The 24,454-nt window shown below is 32.8% G+C and overlaps 5 protein-coding genes across 5 annotated transcripts; all 5 read left to right on the forward strand.

The window, feature by feature from the left end:
• Positions 1-1,721: 1,721 nt before the first annotated feature.
• Positions 1,722-2,486, forward strand: LOC135128848 (uncharacterized). The gene has a single exon (XM_064055926.1). It carries the CDS (start codon positions 1,722-1,724, stop codon positions 2,484-2,486), a length of 765 nt encoding a protein of 254 aa, XP_063911996.1.
• Positions 2,487-2,671: 185 nt separating this feature from the next.
• Positions 2,672-3,072, forward strand: LOC135128609 (odorant receptor 4-like). Its single transcript, XM_064055530.1, has 3 exons — positions 2,672-2,740; positions 2,790-2,945; positions 3,007-3,072. Exons 1-3 carry the CDS (start codon positions 2,672-2,674, stop codon positions 3,058-3,060), a joined length of 279 nt encoding a protein of 92 aa, XP_063911600.1. The 3' UTR covers positions 3,061-3,072.
• Positions 3,073-15,238: 12,166 nt separating this feature from the next.
• Positions 15,239-15,776, forward strand: LOC135128849 (uncharacterized). Its single transcript, XM_064055927.1, has 2 exons — positions 15,239-15,682; positions 15,738-15,776. Exons 1-2 carry the CDS (start codon positions 15,239-15,241, stop codon positions 15,774-15,776), a joined length of 483 nt encoding a protein of 160 aa, XP_063911997.1.
• Positions 15,777-15,867: 91 nt separating this feature from the next.
• On the forward strand, positions 15,868-21,402 carry LOC135128850 (odorant receptor 46a-like). The gene is made up of 9 exons (XM_064055928.1): positions 15,868-16,065; positions 16,117-16,272; positions 16,321-16,362; positions 16,610-16,660; positions 19,786-19,926; positions 20,228-20,808; positions 20,864-21,068; positions 21,116-21,271; positions 21,337-21,402. Exons 1-9 carry the CDS (start codon positions 15,943-15,945, stop codon positions 21,400-21,402), a joined length of 1,521 nt encoding a protein of 506 aa, XP_063911998.1. The 5' UTR covers positions 15,868-15,942.
• Positions 21,403-21,724: 322 nt separating this feature from the next.
• On the forward strand, positions 21,725-23,414 carry LOC135128851 (putative autophagy-related protein 11). Its single transcript, XM_064055929.1, has 3 exons — positions 21,725-21,802; positions 22,055-22,254; positions 22,322-23,414. Exons 1-3 carry the CDS (start codon positions 21,725-21,727, stop codon positions 23,412-23,414), a joined length of 1,371 nt encoding a protein of 456 aa, XP_063911999.1.
• Positions 23,415-24,454: the final 1,040 nt, after the last annotated feature.

Genomic DNA, 24,454 nt, shown 5'->3' on the forward strand with positions numbered 1-24,454 from the left:
TACCCTTAAAAGCTCCCCCTCTTCCACTTCTCGACCTCAGATCGCCCGTAAATTATTTTTCCTTTTGTTTTTGTTATATTTTCTTCCTTTTCCAATGGGTATCATCCTGTTCTAATTTTTTTTCACTTTTTAAAATTTTCAAAGGCTTCGGCACTGGCCTAGTAGAGGAATAAACAATTTTGTGTCCTCCATATATTTGCTGTTTTATTTAGTGGTACTTTTCCAAACGTGGGGTCCACCGTTTCATCTGAACGCATCCCGCCATTTTTCAGAAACACAACGTAGGTTTCCATTTTGTCACGCGATCAATTTTTGAATTTTTCGCGGGCTTTTCAAATTTTTCACCTGTAAATTTAAGGCGGGATGCTTGGGTTATCACACTGTCTTACATTATTTTGTGCAAGGATAAATGTATGTACGGGAATCAATTAAATTAAGTTTTAATAGACAAGGTGTTTATAAAAAATCTAAAATTATACAATTTTCAAATATATATTATAGGTATATAGTTTTTTACAAGAAACACCCTTTATTTTATTACTTGATCTTACTTTTTCTGTCCTCATTCTTCTAGCCTGTCGATGTGTCTCTTAAAAAAGTATATATTTTTTAATTTTTGGAAAAACCTGTAGTTGTTCGAATGTATTTACTTCAGAGGCTAGAAATTCTGTCTAAACTTTAGACCATTTTTTTAAGAGATTAGAGAAAATTCTTTTTGTAATTATTTAATCATTTATTAATTTTTTACTAAATACTAGTACTAAAAATTTGTTTATAGTTGCAAAAATAATTGTAATAAGGTGTACCTGGCGAATTGCTACTTTTGTGTTATCTCGACGTTTAATGCCCCCTAGAGTATGAAAAATATGCTTGCCTGTCGTCTGTGCAGCTTTTTATTAGACAGATAATAATCTTCAAAATTACTAGACTGATTGTTTACAAATTTGTAAAGTCAAATTTTATAATTTTTGAAAATTTGGAATGGAAATATTGCACCGTACTTCAGAAACGAGGAATATATAAATTTGAGGACAAACCTCTTGTGCTCAGAATACAACCACTTATTTGATAATCGAAAACGGAATTAAATGGTGATCGATAAAGTCACACCCGAAACCTCTTTCTTGCTGTTTTCAAATTATTATTTATTTAGACCGGAGATAATTAGCTGTGCCACCAATTATCTTTGTCGTGATGAAAAAATGCCGACCTAGACTAACAAATAATAACCCATTTGACGAAACAATTACAAAACATTGTAATATAAATTTAAAATTATGCAGTTGATGTTGTTTGCTGTCGAACCCGACTAAATAATAAATTAAATGCAAAGGGAGCATCTGGAAAAAATTCTTTGTCTGGGAACATGAATAATTATTGACTGATGAAGAAATTAATTATGGATGATTCGAGTAGACATGGTCTAATTCGTACCAGTTCAGGTAAAACTCAAATTACTCAAACTGTCACAGCTGTTGCATTATCCACAAAAAACACACATCAAACGCATTCTGGTCAAGTGCGCATGCACAAAATTTGCTCTCACGTTTCATTGGTTAATCATGTTCGTGACACTGTAGTCATAAGTATATAAATTTTGTGAGATTTCGCAATTTGTACTATTTTGCGTTATTGCCGGTAAGTGCACACAAAAAGCAATTCATTTAAATTTCGTTCAAATTTAAAATCTTATATTTTTTAGTAACAACTCTCTCAGTGGCATGGAAGCAAATGCAGTCGATTTAACTGACTTTGTAAAACTCAACATCAAGTTCTTGCACGTTTTCGGCTGCTTTTTCCCCGATTTTCACGGACCGTCTTTGAAAAAATGCGCCTACTGGGTCTATAGTGTGGTGGTAGTTGTGTCTCTTTTTGGTTTGTGTTTCGCAAGTCAGATTACCTTTTTCGTAATTAGCTATGGAGACTTTGGGAAAATGATGGAAGTGTCATTTTTGCTGTTCACGAACGTGGCGCAAGCTTTTAAACTGTATTGCTTTTTAAATTATGGGTCGAGGATATGGAACTTATTGCATAAGATGAACGAAAACATATTTCAACCACGGAATGATGTACAGTGTGATATAGTGGAGAGTGACATGAGGGTGTCGAAAATTATAACCAAATCTTATTTGCTTGCCTGTACCTTAACCTGTATGTCGTGGAGCATTTCTCCGTTAACAGAAGAAAGAGGGGGTGGAAAAATGAGGCTACCGTTGAATGGATGGTATCCTTTCAGGACAGACAAGTCTCCAGTTTTCGAGCTTATCTACGTTTATCAGTGTCTATCGACTTGGCTTAACGGAGTGGTAGATATCAGTATGAACACGTTCATATCTGGTACAATAATGTTTATTTCGGCACAACTAAGTATACTGAACGACGAATTAGTAATTTTGGGCGAAAAAGTGGAGGAAGATAGTGTAAGACGACATTTTTGTGATCACCTCCTTCGTTGTATCAATCACTACAAAAGTATTATAAAGTGAGGAATAAATTATTATTAACAAAATTGTTTCTATGTTGTTGACTTTTTAGATTTGCCAATGAAACAATGTCCTTATTCTCTACCGGCATAACAGGCGAGTTTTTAACCGCAGTTATCACATTCTGTATGTCGATGTTTCAGATGAGTTTGGTACCCATTGGTAGCTACCAGTTTTTTGGAATGTGTATGTACCAGAGTTGTCTTTTCGCTGAAATGTTCTTATATTGTTTTTACGGCAACGAAGTCATTTTAAAGGTAAAAGTGTTACTAGTTTTTATTTTAAATAGTTTAATTTTTGTTGTAGAGCGACAAACTTACGCAGTCTGCTTTCATGTGTGGATGGGCTGACGCTCCTAAAGAATTTAAACAAAATCTGATCATTTTTATGACTCGGACTCAGTTTCCTATAGAGTTGTCTGCAGCCGGATATTTCAAGCTCTCGATTGACACCTTTAAATCCGTAAGATAACGTTTAAATAGGATTTTAGAATGAAGATTTTAAATTTCCGTTATGTTTTCAGATTGCAAAAACTACGTGGTCTTATTTTGCTGTCCTTAAGCAAGTTTATGAATAAAGCGAACTAGAGGATCTGAAGTTTAGAAAAATTTTTCAGTTGACAGGAAAATAACTTGGCTTCAAAAACACTAAAACAAAAGTTATAGTTGCAATCGTGTTGACGTATTTTTGAAACATGTACGATTTTAGTGATAGAAACTGTTCCATTGCAATAAAAAAATGTATGCATCGTTCCTTTTTTTTATCCTGTTGGCAAATTGGTATGGTGCTCAGAATAGCGTGCTTAGTTGAAAAAGTCATCAAGTTGGCGTTGCTTGTTGCATACTATTGCATATAATTGACATTTCGCATTGTCAGCTGTCATCGATTAAATTTTGCGTTTATCGTAGACATACGTTACAAGGTTTGAAAAAATCAAGGCCAACTAGATGACCTTTTTAATTGAACACACAATATATTATTTAACAAAAAGATGATGTATAATTTAACATTAAGCCAAACTTTAATTAGCAGACGAGAAATTTATTTTTTTAATAACAGGTTCATCGTGTAGGGCAGATAAATCAATAATCATACCGACGTTATCATTTGTTTAATTGCCTGTGCCCGGATCATTGTCAATTACAATAGTTACAGTATTTTTTTGGTTTTTTAATGTTCCGTTGTACTTTCCTGCACCTATTTTTGTGCTTTTAGATATATCGACATCACTAGTATAAGTATATGTAAAATCAAAAAGTACCTGACGAGTAAAACAGAAATAATATGATAGTGGATAATACATTAATCCGACATAAAGATATACAAAAGAATCAAAAGTAACGATAAGTAGAAGAGAGTGTGAAGTCCATTAAAACTAAACAAAAGGGAGCAATGAAACAAAGAAAATGAGCAAAGTGAGTCGAATATACAAATATAAATGGGGAAAAGGAGCAATTAGAAGGCTGAGGTGTCAAAAAACTTAAGCTAATACTTAATGAATAAGTTGTAGTGTTAATTTGGAGCAAAACCAAGATAATTATTTGAATACCTTCAGCACTGTTGATTACAGTAAGAATTTTTAAATTTTTTACATTTTCGAAATTCCGCTAAATACATTTTCTTGTAGATTTCGGGCCGCATAAGTCATATCCGCTTTCATTTCTTCGATAACTCCAATGGTTTTTTCAGAATCGTCCTTTGAAATATTCAAAAATATACCAAATACCCCAATTTTCGGCCAATTTTCAACAAAATTTTAGAAATTTCACTAAATACATTTTCTTGTAGATTTCGAGCCGCAGAAGTCATATCCGCTTTCACTTCTTCGATAACTCCAATGGTTTTTCCAGAATCGTCTCTTGAAACATTCAAAAATATACAAAATGCTCCAATTTTCGACCAATATTTAACAAAATTTTCGAAATTTCACTAAATACATTTTCTTGTAGATTTCGGGCCGCAGAAGTCATATCCGCTTTCATTTCTTCGATACCTCCAATGGTTCTTGCAGAATCGTGCTTTGAAATATATAAAAATATGCAAAATCTGCCCAATTTTCAATCAATTTTCAATAAAATTTTCGAAATTTTACTAAGTACATTTTTTTGTAGATTTCGGGCCGCAGAAGTCATATCCGCTTTCATTTCTTCGATATCTCCAATGGTTCTTCCAGAATCGTCCTTAGAAATAAATAAAAATATCCAAAATCCGCCCAATTTTCGACCAATTTTCAACAAAATTGCGAAATTTTACTAAATACATTTTCTTGTAGATTTCGGGCCGCAGAAGTCATATACCCTTTCATTTCTTCGATAATTCCAATGGTTCTTTCAGAATCGTCCTGTAAAATATATAAAAATATGCAAAATCCGCCCAATTTTCGACCAACTTTCAACAAAATTTTCGTAATTTTACTAAATACATTTTCTTGTAGATTTCGGGCCGCAGAAGTCATATCCGCTTTCATTTCTTCGATATCTCCAATGGTTCTTCCAGAATCGTCCTTAGAAATAAATAAAAATATCCAAAATCCGCCCAATTTTCGACCAATTTTCAACAAAATTGCGAAATTTTACTAAATACATTTTCTTGTAGATTTCGGGCCGCAGAAGTCATATCCGCTTTGATTTCTGCGATAACTCCAATGGTTTTTCCAGAATCGTCCTTTGAAACTTTCAAAAATATGCAAAATACCCCAATTTTCGACCAATTTTCAACAAAATTTTCGAAATTTCACTAAATACATTTTTTTCTAGATTTCGGGCCGCAGAAGTCATATCTGCTTTCATGTCTTCGATAACTCCAATGGTTTTTCCAGAATCGTCCTTTGAAATATTCAAAAATATGCAAAATACCCCAATTTTCGAGCAATTTACAACAAAATTTTTGAAATTTTACTAAATATATTTTCTTGTAGATTTCGACACACAGAAGTCATATCCGCTTTCATTTATTCGATAACTCCAATGGTTTTTTTAGAATCATCCTTTGAAACATTAAAAAATATGCAAAATCCGCCCAATTTTCGACCAATTTTCAACAAAATTTTAGAAATTTTACTAAATATATATTCTTGTAGATTTCGGACCGCAGGAGTCATATCCGCTTTCATTTTTTCGATTACTCCAATACTTTTTCCCGAATCGTTCTTTGAGATATTCAAAAATATGCAAAATCCGCCCAATTTTCGAGAAATTTTCAACAAAATTTTCGAAATTTTACTAAATATATTTTCTTGTAGATTTCGGGCCGCAGAAGTCATATCCGCTTTCATTTCTTCGATAACTCCAATGGTTTTTCCAGAATCGTCCTTTGAAACTTTCAAAAATATGCAAAATACCCCAATTTTCGACCAATTTTCAACAAAATTTTCAAAATTTCACTAAATACATTTTGTTCTAGATTTCGGGCCGCAGAAGTCATATCTGCTTTCATGTCTTCGATAACTCCAATGGTTTTTCCAGAATCGTCCTTTGAAACTTTCAAAAATATGCAAAATGTCCCAATTTTCGACCAATTTTCGGCAAAATTTTCGAAATTTCACTAAATACATTTTCTTGTAGATTTCGACCCGCAGAAGTCATATTCGCTTTCACTTCTTCGATAACGCCAATAATTCTTCCAGAATCCTCCTTTGAAACATTAAAAAATATGCAAAATACCCCAATTTTCGACCAATTTTTAACCAAATTTTCGAAATTTTATTAAATACATTTTTTTTGTAGATTTCGGGCCGCAGGAGTCATATCCGCTTTCATTTCTTCGATAACTCCAATGGTTTTTCCAGAATCGTCCTTTGAAACTTTCAAAAATATGCAAAATACTCCAATTTTCGACCAATTTTAAACAAAATTTTCGAAATTTTACTAAATACATTCTTTTGTAGTTTTCGGGCCGCAGAAGTCATATCCGCTTTCATTTCTTCGATAATTCTAATGGTTCCTCCAGAATCGTCCTTTGAAATAAATAAAAATATTCAAAATCCGTCCAATTTTCGACCAATTTTCAACAAAATTTTCGAAATTTCACTAAATACATTTTCTTGTAGATTTCGGGCCGCAGAAGTCATATCCCCTTTCATTTCTTCAATAACTCCAATGGTTCTTCCAGAATCGTTTTTGAAAGATTCAAAAATATACAAAATACCCCAATTTTCGGCCAATTTTCAACAAAATTTTCGAAATTTCACTAAATACATTTTCTAGTAGATCTCGTCCCGCAGAAATCATATCCGCTTTCATTTATTCGATAACTCCAATGGTTTTTCCAGAATCGTCCTTTGAAACATTCAAAAATATACAAATTACCCCAATTTTCGACCAATTTTCAACAAAATTTTCAAAATTTTACTAAATACATTTTTTTGTAGATTTCGAGCCGCACAAGTCATATCCGTTTTCACTTCTTCGATAACTCCAATGGTTTTTCCAAAATCGTCTTTTGAAACATTAAAAAATATTCAAAATACTCCAATTTTCGACCAATATTTAACAAAATTTTCGAAATTTCACTAAATGCATTTTCTTGTAGATTTCGAACCGCAGAAGTCATATGCGCTTTCATTTCTTCGATAACTCCAATGGTTCTTCCAGAATCGTGCTTTGAAATAAATAAAAATATGCAAAATCCGCCCAATTTTCCACCAATTTTCAACAAAATTTTCGAAATTTCACCAAATATATTTTTTTGTAGATTTCGGGCCAAAGGAGTCATATCCGCTTTCATTTCTTCGTTAACTCTAATGGTTTTTCCAGAATCGTCCTTTGAAACTTTCAAAAATATGCAAAATACCCCAATTTTCGACCAATTTTCAACAAAATTTTCGAAATTTCACTAAATACATTTTCTTGTAGATTTCGACACGCAGAAGCCATATCCGTTTTCATGTCTTCGATAACTCCAATGGTTTTTTCAGAATCGTCCATTAAACATTCAAAAATAAACAAAATACTCCAATTTTCGACCAATTTTCAACAAAATTTTCGAAATTTCACTAAATACATTTTCTTGTAGATTTCGACCTGCAGAAGTCATATTCCCTTTCATTTCTTCGATAACTCCAATGGTTTTTCCAGAATCGTCCTTTGAAACTTTCAAAAATATACAAAATACCCCAATTTTCGACCAATTTTCAACATTTTTTTTTATATTCGCTGATAAATGGATAGGACAAATTAGCAAAATAAGACTGATGAATGGAACTGAAAACAGAACATAGCTATCCGCTGGCGGCAGCCCTTTATGTAGTTGGCTGACTGGCTGCAAGTCATGAATTACTGGAACGGTCGGAAGTGGCCAGGCAAAGACGAAATTGTATTCTTTTAATAACTAAATATATTTACAGCAGATAACCTTCCAAGCGTAACTTGAAGTGTTTCGAGAAAATGGGGTGACTCGTTCTTAATTTGATCAATAAAAAATAGATAATAAATATTATACAACAAGTGAATTAAACATACGTTTATTCACGAGAAGATGTTGAGATCACAAGCTCACAGTTCGAGTCATTTCTTTGAGTGAATAAATATGTGTTTGGACCCTCAGCAGTCCTGGACGAAGCTTTGGAAGCTATCAATGAAAAAGCGTAGGTATACGAATTTTTGTGAATGAAGGAAGCAAAAGAATGCAAAAGGAGTAGACGAGAGAATCATTTTGGCTTATATTTCGGGTTGGTCTAAACATGTTGAATCTGTGTCACAATGGTCGTATTATTCCCAACTGAAGAAAATGTTATCTGTCAAGGAAAATATTGATATAAGCATGTTTCTGACATCGCAATGATTATTTATGAAGTTGAAAATTTCGGAGGATGTAGAATTTGTGAATTGGTGGCCATGTCAGTCGGTGATGTTGAAGACAAGGGTGGCGTACTTATAGTTCAAATTCCGGTCACGAAGACTCATAAACCCAGAACATTTACCATCATCAATGGAATAACTCTGTTCCTGTTATTGATGTTTTTCGGAAGTACAGAATATTACAGCCTGAAGAGACTTCACACAAACGATTGTTCATCAGTTGCAAGAACTAAAAATACGCGATACAACCTGTAGGAGTGAACATTTTTTGAACAATTTCCAGAAAAATTGCACAATTTCTAGACCTTCAAAATCCAGAAGAATACACGGGTCATGGTTTTAGGTGTTCGAGGTCAACTCTACTAGTAGATTCTAGGACATTTTTAACAGTTCTAAAGTGACAGGGTGGCTGGCGTTCAAATAGTGTTGTGGAAGGATACATAAAGGATTCTCTAAATAATAAAATCGAAATTTCGGACAAAATCCTTGAGCAATCATCAACAATCATTAGTAATACGAGGGCAATCTGATAAATAAGGTACCTAACTATGAAGGATTTGAAATAAAGCAACAATCTTTGGTCATTTTTCAATATAATCTCCTGACCGTTCAACGTATTTTTACATTTTGAAATTAATGAAAATAAACCACCAAAAAAAAGTTTTTTTTTGCTCTCCAAAATACCGCTCAATTTCCCAAACCAGTTCGCCATCGTCTAAAAATCTTTGCCCCCGTATGTTTTTCAAATTTCTCAATAAAAAAATTACTGCAGACATGCGTTTATTTATATAAAAAACTATTGACATCACACCTGAAAAAAATTTATAACAATAAATATTAACGGAGCGAATTAATTCTCAATTTTTATGTCACAGCATTCTGCCAGTTTAACGAAAAACATATTAAAAGCAATTTTTGTTTTTTTTCCAGAGCCTCCTTTATAGTTCGGTACCTGATTTATCAGTTGATCAGTTGAAGAGGGCCTTTCTCCAATTTTTTTAAACGCATATTGGACTGGATCATCATTTTACATAAATCGAAATTAAACTGAAACTGCTCATCTTTTGTGGAAGTAGATGCAACAGATTCATGTATGGTCTGCTGTTTAATTTTAGAAACTTCCAACATTTTCTTCCTTTCTACAAGAAGAGTCGTTCTGACATGTTGCGTCACGTTATATTTTTTATCACTTTGAATCTAAAACAACGTACATATACAGGATTAACAAAGGAAAATAGATAAAAAAAAAATAGTGGGCTTACGGTTTTCACACAAGCTCTGCAGAATATTTTGTTGTTTTCTAATTTTAATTCTGGAAAATCCCTTATCCACTCATCCGGCGTCGATTTTACTTTCGGCATTCTTTTAAAATATTAGTAATATTACCAAAAAGAACTCAACATGTAACAAGGGAGAACCACGTATAACACTGTACTACGACATATGCGATAGACTGATGGTTGTGAAATAAACGGTTCATTTACTTAAATGTTTCCATTAGAAAAATTTTAAGGTAGGTAGTTGGGTACAATAATCCTTTTTTCTAGAAAATCTTCAACGGTCTTGACGCAAAATGCCGAAAAAGAACATCTGGTTAAAAGCTTTAATTCATTATCAACGGAAGTAAGGATTTAAAGTCATAAAATCTATGGAGTATTTTTCCAATCCTATAATAAAATTTTATTACCCAAACGACCGGAACCTATTCACAGAAAGTGTCTTGAGTAAGTGTACTTCAATGGTCAAGTCCAGGTAAAATGCATACGATACGATACGCCTAACTAACAAGTATTTGTCATCCCGACAAGGCCGGCATTTGAACAAAATATGCATTAAAACTCATATTCGTCGAAAAAAGCATTAAATAAGCATACGAGTTTTAATATGCATAAAATTGAAAAAAAAGCAAATAAGCATAAAAAAAAATGTGTCAAATGACTCCAAATTGTATCATAGTTACAGATATAAAAAAGTTTTGAAGTGCTTACATTTTTCACAAAAATCATTAAACCTAGAAATCCGCTCTCTAAATATTAAGTTGAAAAAGAGAGAAGTTGGTAGGGTCCTTAAGGTAAAATACAAACGTAACCAGTCAAATATTTGATGTGCAGGACGTATTGGTCCACTTTGAAGGACAGCCGAAATCCTATATACCAACTTTTATTATCTAATGCATTAAATTTATTAAGAGAATTGATACCATGTATCCGAATGTATAACGTTAACGATGTTAAATTTATTTTTTGTTAATAATACTGTCATTATTGATATTATTACACTGATGTATACATACATACAAAATATATTATTATGTTACTGTTCAAAGTGTTAATCTTCTGATAAAATAATAAAAATAAAATTCAATATTTTCTATCCTTTATGTAGTATTGTCTTTCCAGTTTAAAGTGGTTTTTATGACAAGATAATAAACATTATCACCTCATTATTACCCCACGACGGGCAATATGAGTTGAATAACAAAGTACGGCCCTGCAAGAAACCGACCACTTTCTTATTTATGGCTAGGGATTTACTCCATTGTCCTCACCAGTAACTTCGACACAATGGACCTATCATAAAAACCACTTTAAACTGGGGAGACAATACTGTGCAGTATTTATTTTATTCATCGATTATCCTAGAGTGTCCTTATTCCTTCCTGTAATAAACGAAATAAAATAGAATGAATTTTAAGAAAACGCGTTCAAAATAATGTTCCCACTGTACTGGCATAAAAATGTTTTTGCTATAAAATTGTTTCTAGTACAATGTCCCGAAAAGGTAAAATCACATATGAATTTGTAGTTATTAAATATTTTCAAATATGTATCGTTTGTGTTCATTTCTATATTTAACAACACCTTTTTTATTATTTATTCATTATTCATTTATCTATTCGGTTACCAGGAACTTCGAAAACAAAGACTAGACAAAATAAAATTAAGTACTTGGCCAGAATCCGAAAAGCTCGGATAAGTAGCAAGCAGGTAATGTTGTAAATTATTCTAATTATTATTATGACAGCCAGGATTCGACGGAAATATTACTGACAGCTCTTCTGAGCCAAGAATTTTACCGTTGCCTTTGCTAGCAACACCTCTTAATATTTTTGTAGAAGAAATAAAAATGTGCTCTTCATTGAAATTTAAACTAGTGAATCATGAACTCCTTATGAAGATTACTATGGGGTTAATGAAGTCAGTTGAAATTATTAAAATGGACTAAAAACAAAAATAATCGCGCTCTAGAGGCCATGGAAGGTAGAGAAAACATAAGAATAAAGAGTCGGCCAATGGACTCGATTACAATACTTTCTTAGCTTATGTTCGGGAACTAAAAATAAGATATCTAGGAGCAAAAACAGAAACTAGAGGAGGATTAGAAGAATTACCAATTGTTTAATAAGGAATAGATATCCCAAGACACAAAAGTAAAAGTATAAGAGGCGGCTTTAGTCACAACGCTCATTTACGAAAGTCAATCATGAGTTTTAAAGGAACAGCTCAAAAGTAAAAAATATTGTGTGTGAAAGGAAAAGAAAGAAAAATCCCCGGGTTAACGAGAGTCGATAAAGTGAGACGGAAAAAAAAAATTGTAAAAAATGTTAGACAAAAAACTCAGACTTTTTGGATCCTTATGTAGTACGTAAGCTTCTTCCCAAAAGTTATCCACAGTAGATTTATCATTCTTCCATAATTCGAGTGGAGTTCGAGACCTCTGTTTTCATACCGTTATTGCTCAAAGTTGAGAAGTACAGTTTAATCTGGCCCCATAACCGGTGTTAACTTTACTGAATGAAGATACAAAAATGGAATGGGTATAATAATAATAATGATCATCAGATAACACTTGCCGAATTAATAAATACCATCAATAAGACACACAACTGGAAATCACCAGGACCAGACAAAATCCATAATTTTTGGATAAAAAAATTAAATTGTGTACATATTCATGTACCTACTACATCACTTCAATCAGTTCCTTCTTGACCCATCCTCCTTTCCAACATTCTTATGTCATGGTGTAACATACCTAAAACCTAAAGATAACGACACAAAAAATCCATCAAAATACAGACCTATCACATGTTTACCGACAATCTATAAAATATTAACCTCATGCATTACACAAAAAATTTATCAACACTGTTTAATTCTGAGATCATTAATGAAGAACAGAAAGGATGTATTAAAGGATCCTTTAGTTGCAAAGAGCGATTAATCATAGATTCCATCATCTGTGAACAAGCTAGAAAAGAAAACCGAAACATATATACTGCTTGTATTGATTATAGGAAAGCTTACGATTCTGTTCCTCATTCCTGGCTATGCAAAATTCTGGAATTAAACAAAATTGATACTAAAATCTGCACTTTTCTCAAATGTTTCATGGAATTTTGGAAGACCACCCTCCAAATAACCTTAAATGAACAAACAATTCAGTCAGATCCAATAATGATCCAAAGAGGAATTTTTCAAGGCGATTCTCTTAGCCCGTTATGGTTCTGCTTAGCAATAAATCCCCTCTCCGATATCCTGAACAGCTGCAATTATGGGTTCAATATAAGAATTAACAAACAAAGAGAAAACAGAATAAGTCACTTGCTGTATATGGATGACATAAAAATATATGCAAGTACACAAAATCAGTTAACAAAACTATTAAATCTGACTGAACAGTTTTCCGGTGGTATTGATATGTGTTTTGGTATTGAGAAATGTAAGACCCAAGCAATCAGAAAAGGCGTCCAACACCAAGTACCACATATAACCCAGAATAACGAAATAATCGAAGCCCAAGAACGAAATGATACATACAAATATCTGGGTTTCTGTCAATCTTCCCACATCAATCATACCAAAACGAAAACACAGTTGAAAGATCAATACCTAGCGAGATTAAAATTAATATTGAAGACACAGTTAAATGGAAAAAATTTAATGAAAGCAGTAAAAACATTCTGCGTTCCACTGCTAACATATTCTTTTGGAGTCATTAAATGGTCCAAAACTGATCTTGAAAATTTAAACATCGCAACAAGGAAAATCTTCACACAGTATAGAAGGTATCGTCCAAAATCGTCCATTGAAAGATTCTCATTGCCAAGACAGAATGGAGGCAGGGGTTTCCAGAACCTAGAAAACTTATATCAGAGACAAGTCTCAGATCTGAAGAAGTATTTCTTGAAACGAGCAGAAAGAAATGAAATGTTTCGCACCATCACAAGAGCAGATTTGAACCACACACCCTTAAATCTGTCGAACACCGAAGAAATCCAGACCCCCCACACAATAGACAAAATAATAAGTGGACTACAACAAAAACAACTACATGGAAAATTCTACAAAGACTTAGAAGAAACTCATATCAACAAGAAGATGTCATTGATTTGGTTAAAAAATCAAGTTTGTGTGCCGAAACAGAAGAATTTGTGTTTGCTATTCAAGACCAAGTAATCAATACCAAGAATTACAGAAAATACATCATCAAAGATCCGAATATAAGAAACGACTGCTGTCGCCTCTGCAAAGCAAAACCTGAAACGATCCAGCACATAATCTCCTCCTGCAGGATCCTGGCACAAACTGACTACAAAGCTAGACACGACAACGCAACCAAAATCATTCACAAAGAATTAGCAACACTTATGAACTTAATCGAAGATACGACACCCTATTACACTTACATTCCATCTCCGTTCCTTGAAAATAACAAATACGAATTATACTGGGATCGCACAATACTTACAGACTTAAACATTACACCTAACAGACCAGACATCATACTTATCAAAAAACACACGAACGAAGCCATTCTCATTGACATTGCTATTCCTAACACAAACAACATTATTCAAACATACTACATCAAGATTTCAAAATATCTACAATTATCGATAGAAATGAAATCCATGTTGAATCTTAAAAAAAATTCAATTCTACCCTTAGTTATCTCTAATGTAGGTATAGTCCCAAATAGCTTAGTTGAGAATTTAAAGTCTTTACATTTGAATGATTCAATAATTATCAAAATTCAAAAAGCTGTTTTGTCTGATCATGTCAGTCAGATTAGTTTAGCACCAGTAGGTCAGAGTAGTGTAAGTCACTTTCCAAGTGATGCGCGGATAAATGATCGGTAGTTATGCTAAACTTTTGGGGATGGGGTGAGATTAGAGAATAATAGCAGACTAATTTGTATGCTGTAATTCTAGAATCTCGAAAGTTGTTTTGTTAATCTAATCAATGCATATCATTAGTTGGTCTTAGTACCCCTAATGAAAGAAGTCTTGCCCGAATGCCGGTCATTTCCGGGTCAGTGGTGGGTCTTATAATAATAAATTAGATTTTCTTATTTTAAACAGCGTGTCCTCCCTAAAAAATATTTAATACTAATTTTAACATACGTATTTCTAAACTTACACAATTTGTTTGCCCTCCACGTAGAGACAATTTTTCAGACACGAAAATAAAAACTGTTTGAAATTAGGGTTAGAATTTTCACTGAATTTAGAGCTAATACAACCGCATTCATAATAATTATAATAATTATTGTAGCAATGAAAGCGACTGCATTTTTAATAAAAACTCGGAGATGAATTTTAATAATTACAGTTTTAGAGCAGGGTTCAGCGACGTCACTATATTATTAACCTAATTACTGTCTCATAAAATTACATTAAATGAGAGGAGTGCTGCGCTGCTGGTTATTATTGACGTCGTTAGCGACATTATTCACAAAATTTACCTTCTAAAATCAAACATGGAAAAAAATTCCAACTCATTTGAAAACATAGACGTCCGAAATTTCATTACGTTGAACATTAAATGTTTCCACTATCTGGCCTATTTTCCACTTGGAGATGAAAAATCGCAATTTAGCAAAATTTGTTATCGAATTCACTCTACCTTGATACTTTGTTTTGCCTATGGACAAGTTTCAAGCGAAATTGCAAACATGGTGATTGCGTTTGGAAACATCGAAGAAATGGCGGCTGCTTCCTTCCTGCTTTTGACAAATTTGGTACACTTGGTAAAACTCTACTGTTTCATATTCCAAAGAACCAAAGTCGAGAACTTGATTAACAGTATTAACAGAGAAGAATTTCAACCCAAAGATAGTGACGACGCTAAAATACTGTTGAAAGACATTAACCGTTCCAAACTCATCACTAAAACTTTTTTGTCAATGTGTTGTATGGGTTGCGTTCTGTTTGCGATTTTTCCACTTCTGGATAACGTGGAGGGTGAAAATATTAGGTTGCCTTTCAGCGGATGGTACCCTTTTAACATAAACGAATCTCCAGTGTTCGAAATAATTTACATGTACCAGGTGTTGGCTAGTTGCATCAATGGAATGAGAAATATCAGTGCAGACACTTTCATTTCTGGAACTATAATGGTGATCTCTGGTCAGTTAAGTTTGCTAAACAAAGCGTTTCGGACAATGACCCCAGAGCTACAAAATCAAGTGGAAATTAGAAAGCTTTTGCTAAAAAGCATACTGCACTATAAAAATATCCTTACGTATGGAGAATGGGCTAGAAAAAATTGTCAATTACTTAATTGTCAGATTTCAGGTTTGCCGAAGACGTTACCACTCTGTTCTCAACGTGCTTGATCAGTCAATTCTTCGTCAGTGTTTTCATAATATGTATAACGATGTTTGAAATGAGTTTACTGCCTGCTTTAAGTTTGCAGTTTTTGTCCATGGTGATATATCAAGCGTGTATCCTTTTAGAAATTTTTCTTTGGTGTTACTACGGCAACGAAGTCATTTTGAAGGTGGAATCTAGTATTATTTTTTCCATGTTGATTATTATCGTTGGTTTGTAGAGCACAAATCTCACGACGTCAGCTTACATGTGTGGATGGGTTGAATTTTCGAAAGACTTTAAAACGGATTTATTGTTTTTTATGACTCGATCACAATTTCCTCTAAAACTGTATGCCGGTGGATATTTTACTTTATCTCTGGAAACTCTTATGGTGGTATGTTGTTTGTATTTCTTTTTATTTATATTCATGTATATTTTGCAGATCTTGAAATCAAGTTGGTCGTATTTTGCAATGCTTAACACGGTCCATTCTAGGGATTTTCAAGACAACTGAATCTAACTGTTTGAAGGAAGTGTGAAAAAATTGAAATTTATTTATTTTTTTATTTAAAATGTTACTAGTTTATGTTTTCTCGACATTTTATAACCGTTGAATGTAAAGAATTAGATCTCTCGATTTCGTCTCTCTGTCTTTTTTTTGTAAAAAAAAATTACTTTGAAAAAATTATGTCTTTGTTAGCTTAGATTACTTCAGTATGCTGTGCCCACAGGGTACATGCAGAGGTCTCGTAAGTTTCGGCGCGGTTGTCCCCGGTCCATCGGTACTAACAGTGCAATCACAAACGAAATTTAAATACTTAACTTATTTACCACTTTGGATTACTGTTTAAGCAACAATTTGAACAACTAATAATGTAATTGCTGAACCTAGAAAAGCTTATAGGTATCTAGCAAATTGCGTCATATCATAAATTATATGGCGTTAACTAATATTCCAGAAAATTTAACTTAGATTATGAATTTGTCTTTTTTTCGGCGATCTTTCGAATAATCGAGAAAAATGAGGAATTAATTCTTAGTTCTATTCGAAAAGAAAAATTACATGGAAAATCATACCCGAAAATTCAGCCTAGAACACGCATTTGAATTTTTTTTTTTTGGTGATCTTTTGAATTTTGAATATTTGAATTGAGGAAAATGAGAAACTGACCCCAAAAACATTTTTTAATGTTTCTAGTTGGTCGAAAAAAGCCAACAAAATAAAGAGAATCTAAAGTAAACAATGAATGTTAAATCTTTTCGGATATTTCTTCAAATAACGAAGAAATCGATCATGTAATTTTCAATTTTTCGAAAAACTTAATATGGATTAATCTGGGTGGGAAAACATGGTATCATATACAAAATTCGACAGAGACAATGAATCAGAGAAAATGACAATGTGATATCCAAAAATTTTCTAAAACAATATTAAAAGTGGCTCTATCCAGTCGGCAAAAGTATTATCATTATCACATGAAAATCATACAGAGAATTCAACGTAGGCTACGAATTCGAAATCTTCTTTCGACGATCTTTCGAATAAGCCAATAAAACAATGAGATAATAATTTACTCGTAATTTTCAAATATTTTCCAAAAAAAATCTTAATTTGGCTTCACTTGGTTAGAAAAACGTAGTAAATTCAACCGATATAACAGACTTGAGAGGGCCTTTTGAAATATCGCGTCAAATAACCGAGGAAATTTTAAATTGATATCCAAAAATTTTCAAAATAAACATTAATCCTGGTTCTATTCGGACAGAAAAAAGTACCATCATATGAAAAATCGTATAGAAAATTCAACGTACTTAGTTTTCAAATACTTTCCAAAAAATCTTAATTTGGCTTCAATTAGGTAGGAAAACATACTGTCATATCGAAGAATGTTATTTCTGAACCTGAGGTCCGTTTAGAGCTAACCCTTCAAATAACAGAGAAAAATGAGAGTCTAATTTCCAAATTTTTTTTCAAAAAATATGAAAAGTGGCTCTAGTCGGATGATGGACAATCATACAGCAAATTGAAGAATACAAATTTAAGACAATCCTTCTAATAATTGAAGAAATGAAAAAATTGATTTATTCTTAAAAACCAAAAAGCGTTAAAAGTGCTTCCAACGGAACGAGAAAATCGATGTGGATAATAAACCTAGAGGCTCGTTCAGCGTACCCTTGAAATAATCGAGGAAATTGAGAAACTGTTATCCAAAAATTTTCCAAAAAAACACCAAATGTGGTTCTATTTGGACGGAGAAAGGTGCCATGACATGAAAAATCATAGGCAAAATGCAACAAAAATGAGAAATTTATTCTAAAAAAAAGGTTTATGGTTCTATTTCCAACTTAAATCATTAATATTAAGTATTTTTTGTTAAATATTTTCAAATAAACCAAAGAATTAAAACTTAATTTTCAAAAATTTTCCAAAACATCTTATTCTGGGTTCATTTGGGTGGGATAACATGGTTTCATGCACAAAATTCGATATAGATTATGAACCTGAGGCCCTCTTCGAGCTAGCCCTTCAAATAACCGAGAGAAATGAGAAACTAACGCCTAATGATTTTCTGAAAAAATATATTAAAAGTGTCTCTGTCCGGACACAAAAAGATACTATCACATGGAAAATCATATAGAAAATTCAACGTTAATATTTATAAAATACTTATATTTGAACAAAAAGAGTGATTAATTGGATAAATTTCAGCGTAAATCATTAATATTAAGTCATTTTTAGGATATATCTTCCAATAAACGTAAAAACAAAAATATAATTTTCAAAAATTTTTCAAAAAAAATTTATTCTGGCTTATTTTGGATGGGAAAACATGGTGTAAAAAGAAAATTGGATGTAGATGATAAACTGAAGCCCTTCATATAACCGAGAAAAATGAGGAAATATTTTCCAAAAATTTTATAAAAAAATTCTAAAAGTAGACCATGGATTTGAAGTTCTTTTTTGGCAATCCTTCGAATAATCGACGAAAATGAAAAAATATTCTGAAATCAAAATTTTTATATTTCCAAATTTATTTATTTTTGTGCAGTTGATAGTGGGTTCGAGGTAAATATTTATATACTTGGTAAATCCAGAGAATTAGAAATCCGCCGGAAAACTCTCTATTTCTTTTTTCGATTACCTCTATAATGTTTTAGAAGCAACAACTGAAATGTAATTTTTGGCAATGTTGACAATTGTTTGATGTGTAAATTTAATATTCATCGTTCATCCATTTTAATGTCTGAAAATAATTTTTTAATCGATAGAATTTTACGTTGAATTAAGTTTTGCTCATTTTAAATTTTCGTTTTTGTTAAATGACTACACTGTCTAATAAAACTGCAGAACTAAAATACGACTGCTACAACATAGACAATGAAGCTGATATTGTGAGTGATATTTAAAGTAGATACAATATTTTTATACAGTAATGTCGATAGTTTGATTGATATATTTTTGGCATGATATCACAAATATTTAGGAAATATTTTTAGTTTATTAACTTATTTTTCCAGTTTCGTTTATTTGCAATTAATTACGTTTGAAACTTCTGGCCTACTTATTCTTCTGTTTAGAATTACACAAATAATGGGTTCGAGTTGCATCTAATAAATAATTCAAACTTACTGATTATAAAAATATCGTCATTTCAAAATTGTTCAGGATAACGTCGCAGGTCCATGAATAATAAAACAGATAAACGCAAACTAGTTTTCAGTATGAAATTTCCTTCGTCGTTTAGCTGCAGTAATAATTAATGTACTTGAGCAGCTTAATATAAAACAAGAGCCACTTTTGTATTTATTTCCCGACCTATGGAAATTTTTAGCCAAGTATTGATGACATTAGTTATTATTTTAAACGTACGTTAAATCTATCATTAGCATTTTAAATAATAAACAGCAAAAAGTGCGCCTGCTTGCATTCCATATTCCTGGAAAATCTGATTGGCTGTCTCAGAAAACTATAAATGCATTAATTCGTTTGAATGCAATAGTGCCGTACGAAGAGCAAGTGATAAATGTAGTGCTCAAGCTCAAAGTGGTATGTACTTTATTTTTTCTGTATACGTGCTTTCGATTGAAAATTCTTTCTAGGTATATAGACTTGTAACAAAAATATTACAATACATTCTACGAACATTTATTTTTCGTGATTGTTTGCCATGGAAGGCACCACTTTTAAAGATCTAGATCTGCGCGAATTTCTAAGACTCAACATCAAGCTCATTCATTTCTTTGGGTACTTTTCCCCAGAATTTCACAACTCCAAAATAAAAGTATTCTATTTCTTCTACCGCCTAGGATTCCTGAGTTTTATATTTTTCTTATGTTTCTTAACCCAGCTGGCAAACATGATCGATTCTTTCGGCGACATTGAAAGAATGACAGACGCATCATTTTTGTTTCTCACCAACATGGTTCAATGCCTCAAGTTGTACTGCTTCATACACAACGCTTCACGAATATGGAAACTCGTTTACAGCATGAACACAGAAGTGTTCAGACCAAGAAATCAAGCGCAGTACGAAATTCTGAGAAAAGAAATCAAAATGTCGAAAATAATTTTAAGTCTGTATTTGCTGGCATGTACTTTGACGTGCATTTCTTGGGGCGTGTCACCACTGTTAGACAGAACAAGCGACGATGGTATCAGATTGCCTTTAAGCGGATGGTACCCTTTCAGTACTGATACGTCTCCGGGGTTCGAATTTGTGTACTTTTATCAGATTTTGTCGACTTGGATCAACGGTCTGGGAGACATTAGCATGGATACTTGTATTTCTGGGACGATAATGTTTATTTCTGCGCAGCTTAGTGTACTCAAAGATGCTGTAGAAACGATGAAACCCACAAGTAGTAGTGACCATCCGACGATTAAAGAGGCGTTGGTTCGAAATGTCACTCACTTCAAAACGATAGTTCAGTAAGAAAGCAAAAACTGGATTTATAGAATGGCTTATGAATTATTTATTTTGTAGATTTGCCGAAGAAGCGACCTTTCTATTTACTGCAAGTATCACAGGTCAGTTTGTGGTTGGAGTAGTCATAGTGTGCATGTCGATGTTCCAAATGAGTCTCGTCTCTGTGTCAAGTTTCCAATTTTTTGGTATGTTTATCTACCAAAGTTGCGTCCTCTTGGAGATATACTTGTGGTGTTTCTACGGAAATGAAGTAATTATGAAGGTTAGTTTGACGATGTGAGATATTTTGTTCTAATTTGGGGTTTCAAGAGCGACCAACTCACTCAGTCTGCGTATATGTGTGAATGGACTGACGCTTCGAAGGAATTCAAACAGAATTTGATCATTTTTATGACTCGGACACAATTTCCTCTTAAATTGTACGCTTCGGGTTATTTTACTCTATCTCTGGAAACTTTTAAGGCGGTGAGTTCTATGGATGCACTTTTTTCGTTTTCCACATGTGAACTGGTTGCTTTTTCTCGTTTTAGGTTGCAAAATCTTCTTGGTCCTACTTTGCTGTACTCAATCAAGTTCACGAAGACAAAGTGGCTTAATGTTACTAATTAAAGTGTTTATTTTATTTTTCGATTTAGTAAATTGTATAAAAAAGAGAATCAATAAAGTTCTTAAAAAGAATCAGTTTTAGTAATCTTTTTTAGTCGTTGAAAGAAATTCCGCAGCCTGTTTAGCTGTGTTTAAAAAATTGTGCGAGGGAACAAACTTGTTCGTTTGTTTTTGTGTATGGAAAGTAAAACTCCCTAGGGGATGTTTAAAGGATTATTTCCCTAGGGAAAAAATAGAACATTGGAAGCGGCAAAAAAACAAGTGGAATAAATGGATAGAAAAAACATAAGAAACAATATAATAATTACAGGAATGAAAATAGAAGTTACGAAAGAAAAAAGTTTGAGGGAAGCAATTGAAATCTTTATGGAGAAAAGCATGAACGTAAAGGTAAAAATTGAAAAAGCAAACAAAATAGCTAACGATATGATAGTGTGCGAGATAGAATCTCTTCCAAAGAAAATCGAAATCCAACCCAACAAAAGATACAAGCGGCGATAAGGAAAATGGCAAAAGAACATAAAGAAAAGGGACATAAAGTCAAGTTAGGCTACAATAAATTAATAAGCGACGGCAACGCCTTCATTTGGCATAACGAAGAAAAGAGGCTTAAGCCTAAAAAAACTAGATTACCAGGTTAAGGTATATGCAGACAACCACAAAACGGACTGGAGTGATTATGGATATGATTTAAATAAAAAGGGAGAACAAAGTAAAGAAAATGGTAGCAAAAAGAAATCTAGTATTAAGGGAATGGGTAAAGTACAAAAGATAGACAATAAAAGAGAGAAAGTTGTAAAATTAGCTACGTGGAATATCAGAGGTCTCAATGAAGAAGGAGCGTGAGGGCTTTATTGTACATAAAAAACTAAAACAACATATATTGCAATTTCAAGCGATATCAGATAGGATGTGCTGCTTAAGGCTGAAAGGAAGATTTCAGAAGATTATTCTTATAAATGTACGTGCACCAACGGAAAAAACAGATATAGAAGTAAAAGAAGAATTTTATGAGACGCTCGATAAGGAATATGGAAAAATAAAAAAATATGATTTGAAGATTGTATTAGGAGATCTAAATGCAAAAATTGGTCAAGAAGAATTGTTTAGACCAACGATTGGAAAATGTAGCAAATATGAAGTTACAAACAACAATGGTCAGATTTTAATAGAATTTGCTAGAGAGAAAGATATGATCATAAAAAATACATATTTCCAAAAAAAAGAAATACACAAAGGAACCTGGATTGCACCAGATAGAAAAACTGTAAATCAAATTGACCATGTCCTAATTGAAAGAATGGAAGAAAGAAGTATAACCGATGTAAGAAGTTATAGAGGACCAGATCTGGACACAGACCATTTCTTAGTAGGAGTAAAAATGAAGCAAATAGTACCAGTTGCAAAAAACAGGAAGAACCAAGAACGCAAAAACTTAAAAACGTGTATTAGACTGAAAAATGAGGAGGAGAGGAAGATGTATTTGGAAATGGTGAATGATTGGGTAGCAGGTGAAAGGCAAGATACAGAAGATATAGAAGATTTATGGTTGGAAGTTAAAAATGGAATAAGAAAAGCGTCATCACAAAGCACTCAAGAAACAGGGAAGGAAAATAAAAACGAAAGATGGTTTGACAAAGAATGTGAAGAAGAATTAGAAAAAAGGACAACTTTAAGATTGAAGGTATTAAAAAATGAAACAGAAGAAAATTTAATAGCATACAAAGAACAGCGAAAAATATGTAAAAGGCTCTTACGCGAAAAGAAAAGAAAATATAAAGAAAGACAATTAGACGAGATAGAAGAAAACTACAAAATTAAAGAGATAAGAAGTATGTACCACGGATTGAAACAAGAAAAAAAAGGATACCAATCAAGTTCGGTGTTCTATAAAAACGAAAAAGGTGAACTGGTAGGAAATGAAGAAAAAATTTTAGAACTCTGGCAGAGGTACTTCGACGAACTCCTAAATGGGGAAGAAAATGGAGGAATGATAGAATAAAATTTAAACAAAGAAGATATACATGATGAAGAAGAAGAGAAAGCACCAAGTCTAAGAGAAGTAAAGGAAATAATAAAGAAATTAAAAAATAACAAAAGTCCGGGAGAAGATCAAATAACGGCGGAATTACTAAAATACGGGGGAGAGAAGCTAGAAGAAAAGATACAGAAACTTTTAGAACAAATTTGGCTGCAAGAACAAATGCCACAAGATTGGAACGAAGCTATTCTCATTCCAGTACATAAAAAGGGGAATAAGATGAAATGCTCCAACTATAGAGGAATAGCACTTCTGAATGTAGTCTATAAAATTCTTGCCTCGTACATAAAAGACCAAGTAATAAAAAAAGTAGAGAAGGAAATTGGAGAGTACCAAGGTGGCTTCAGGGAGAACAGGTCGGTAGTGGACCAGATATTTACATTACGTGAGGTACAAGCAGAAAGTTTTGAGTATAAAAAAGACACTTTTGTGTTATTCGTAGATTTCAAACAAGCATATGATAGAATGAAGCGCCAAAAGTTATATGAAGCTTTAAGAGAACTAAAAATGAAAAACAAGCTAATAAAGATGATAAAACTCACCTTAAAAGACACGGACAATAGAGTAAGAATCAAAGGAAAATTGTCAAAAAAATTTTAAGTGAAAGAAGGATTACGGCAAGGGGTCCCCCTCTCGCCAATTCTATTTAATTGTGCGTTGGAATACGTGGTTAGGAAAGCCAATTTGAATAGATCAGGGTTGCTATATCACAAAAGTCATCAGTGTCTAGCTTTTGCTGATGATGTAGCAATTTTAACAAGAAGTAGGACAGCACTACATAAAGCTATGGTAAACCTGGAAGAAGAAGCGCAGAAAATGGGACTGCAGATTAATGAAGATAAAACAAAACTAATGACATGGACTGAGAAAGAGTACGATAGTCTAGGAGAATTAAGAGTAAATACAAATACAGGAAAAACGTATCGCTTCAAGGAGGTGGAAACATTTACCTATTTGGGCACAGAATTTTATAGGAAACCAGACATGACAAGAGAAATCCA

Source organism: Zophobas morio, unplaced genomic scaffold (assembly GCF_036711695.1).
Source record: "Zophobas morio isolate AGI-343-1 ecotype UQ-CSIRO unplaced genomic scaffold, CSIRO_AGI_Zmor_V1 ptg000014l, whole genome shotgun sequence".
NCBI classification, from domain to species: domain Eukaryota; kingdom Metazoa; phylum Arthropoda; class Insecta; order Coleoptera; family Tenebrionidae; genus Zophobas; species Zophobas morio.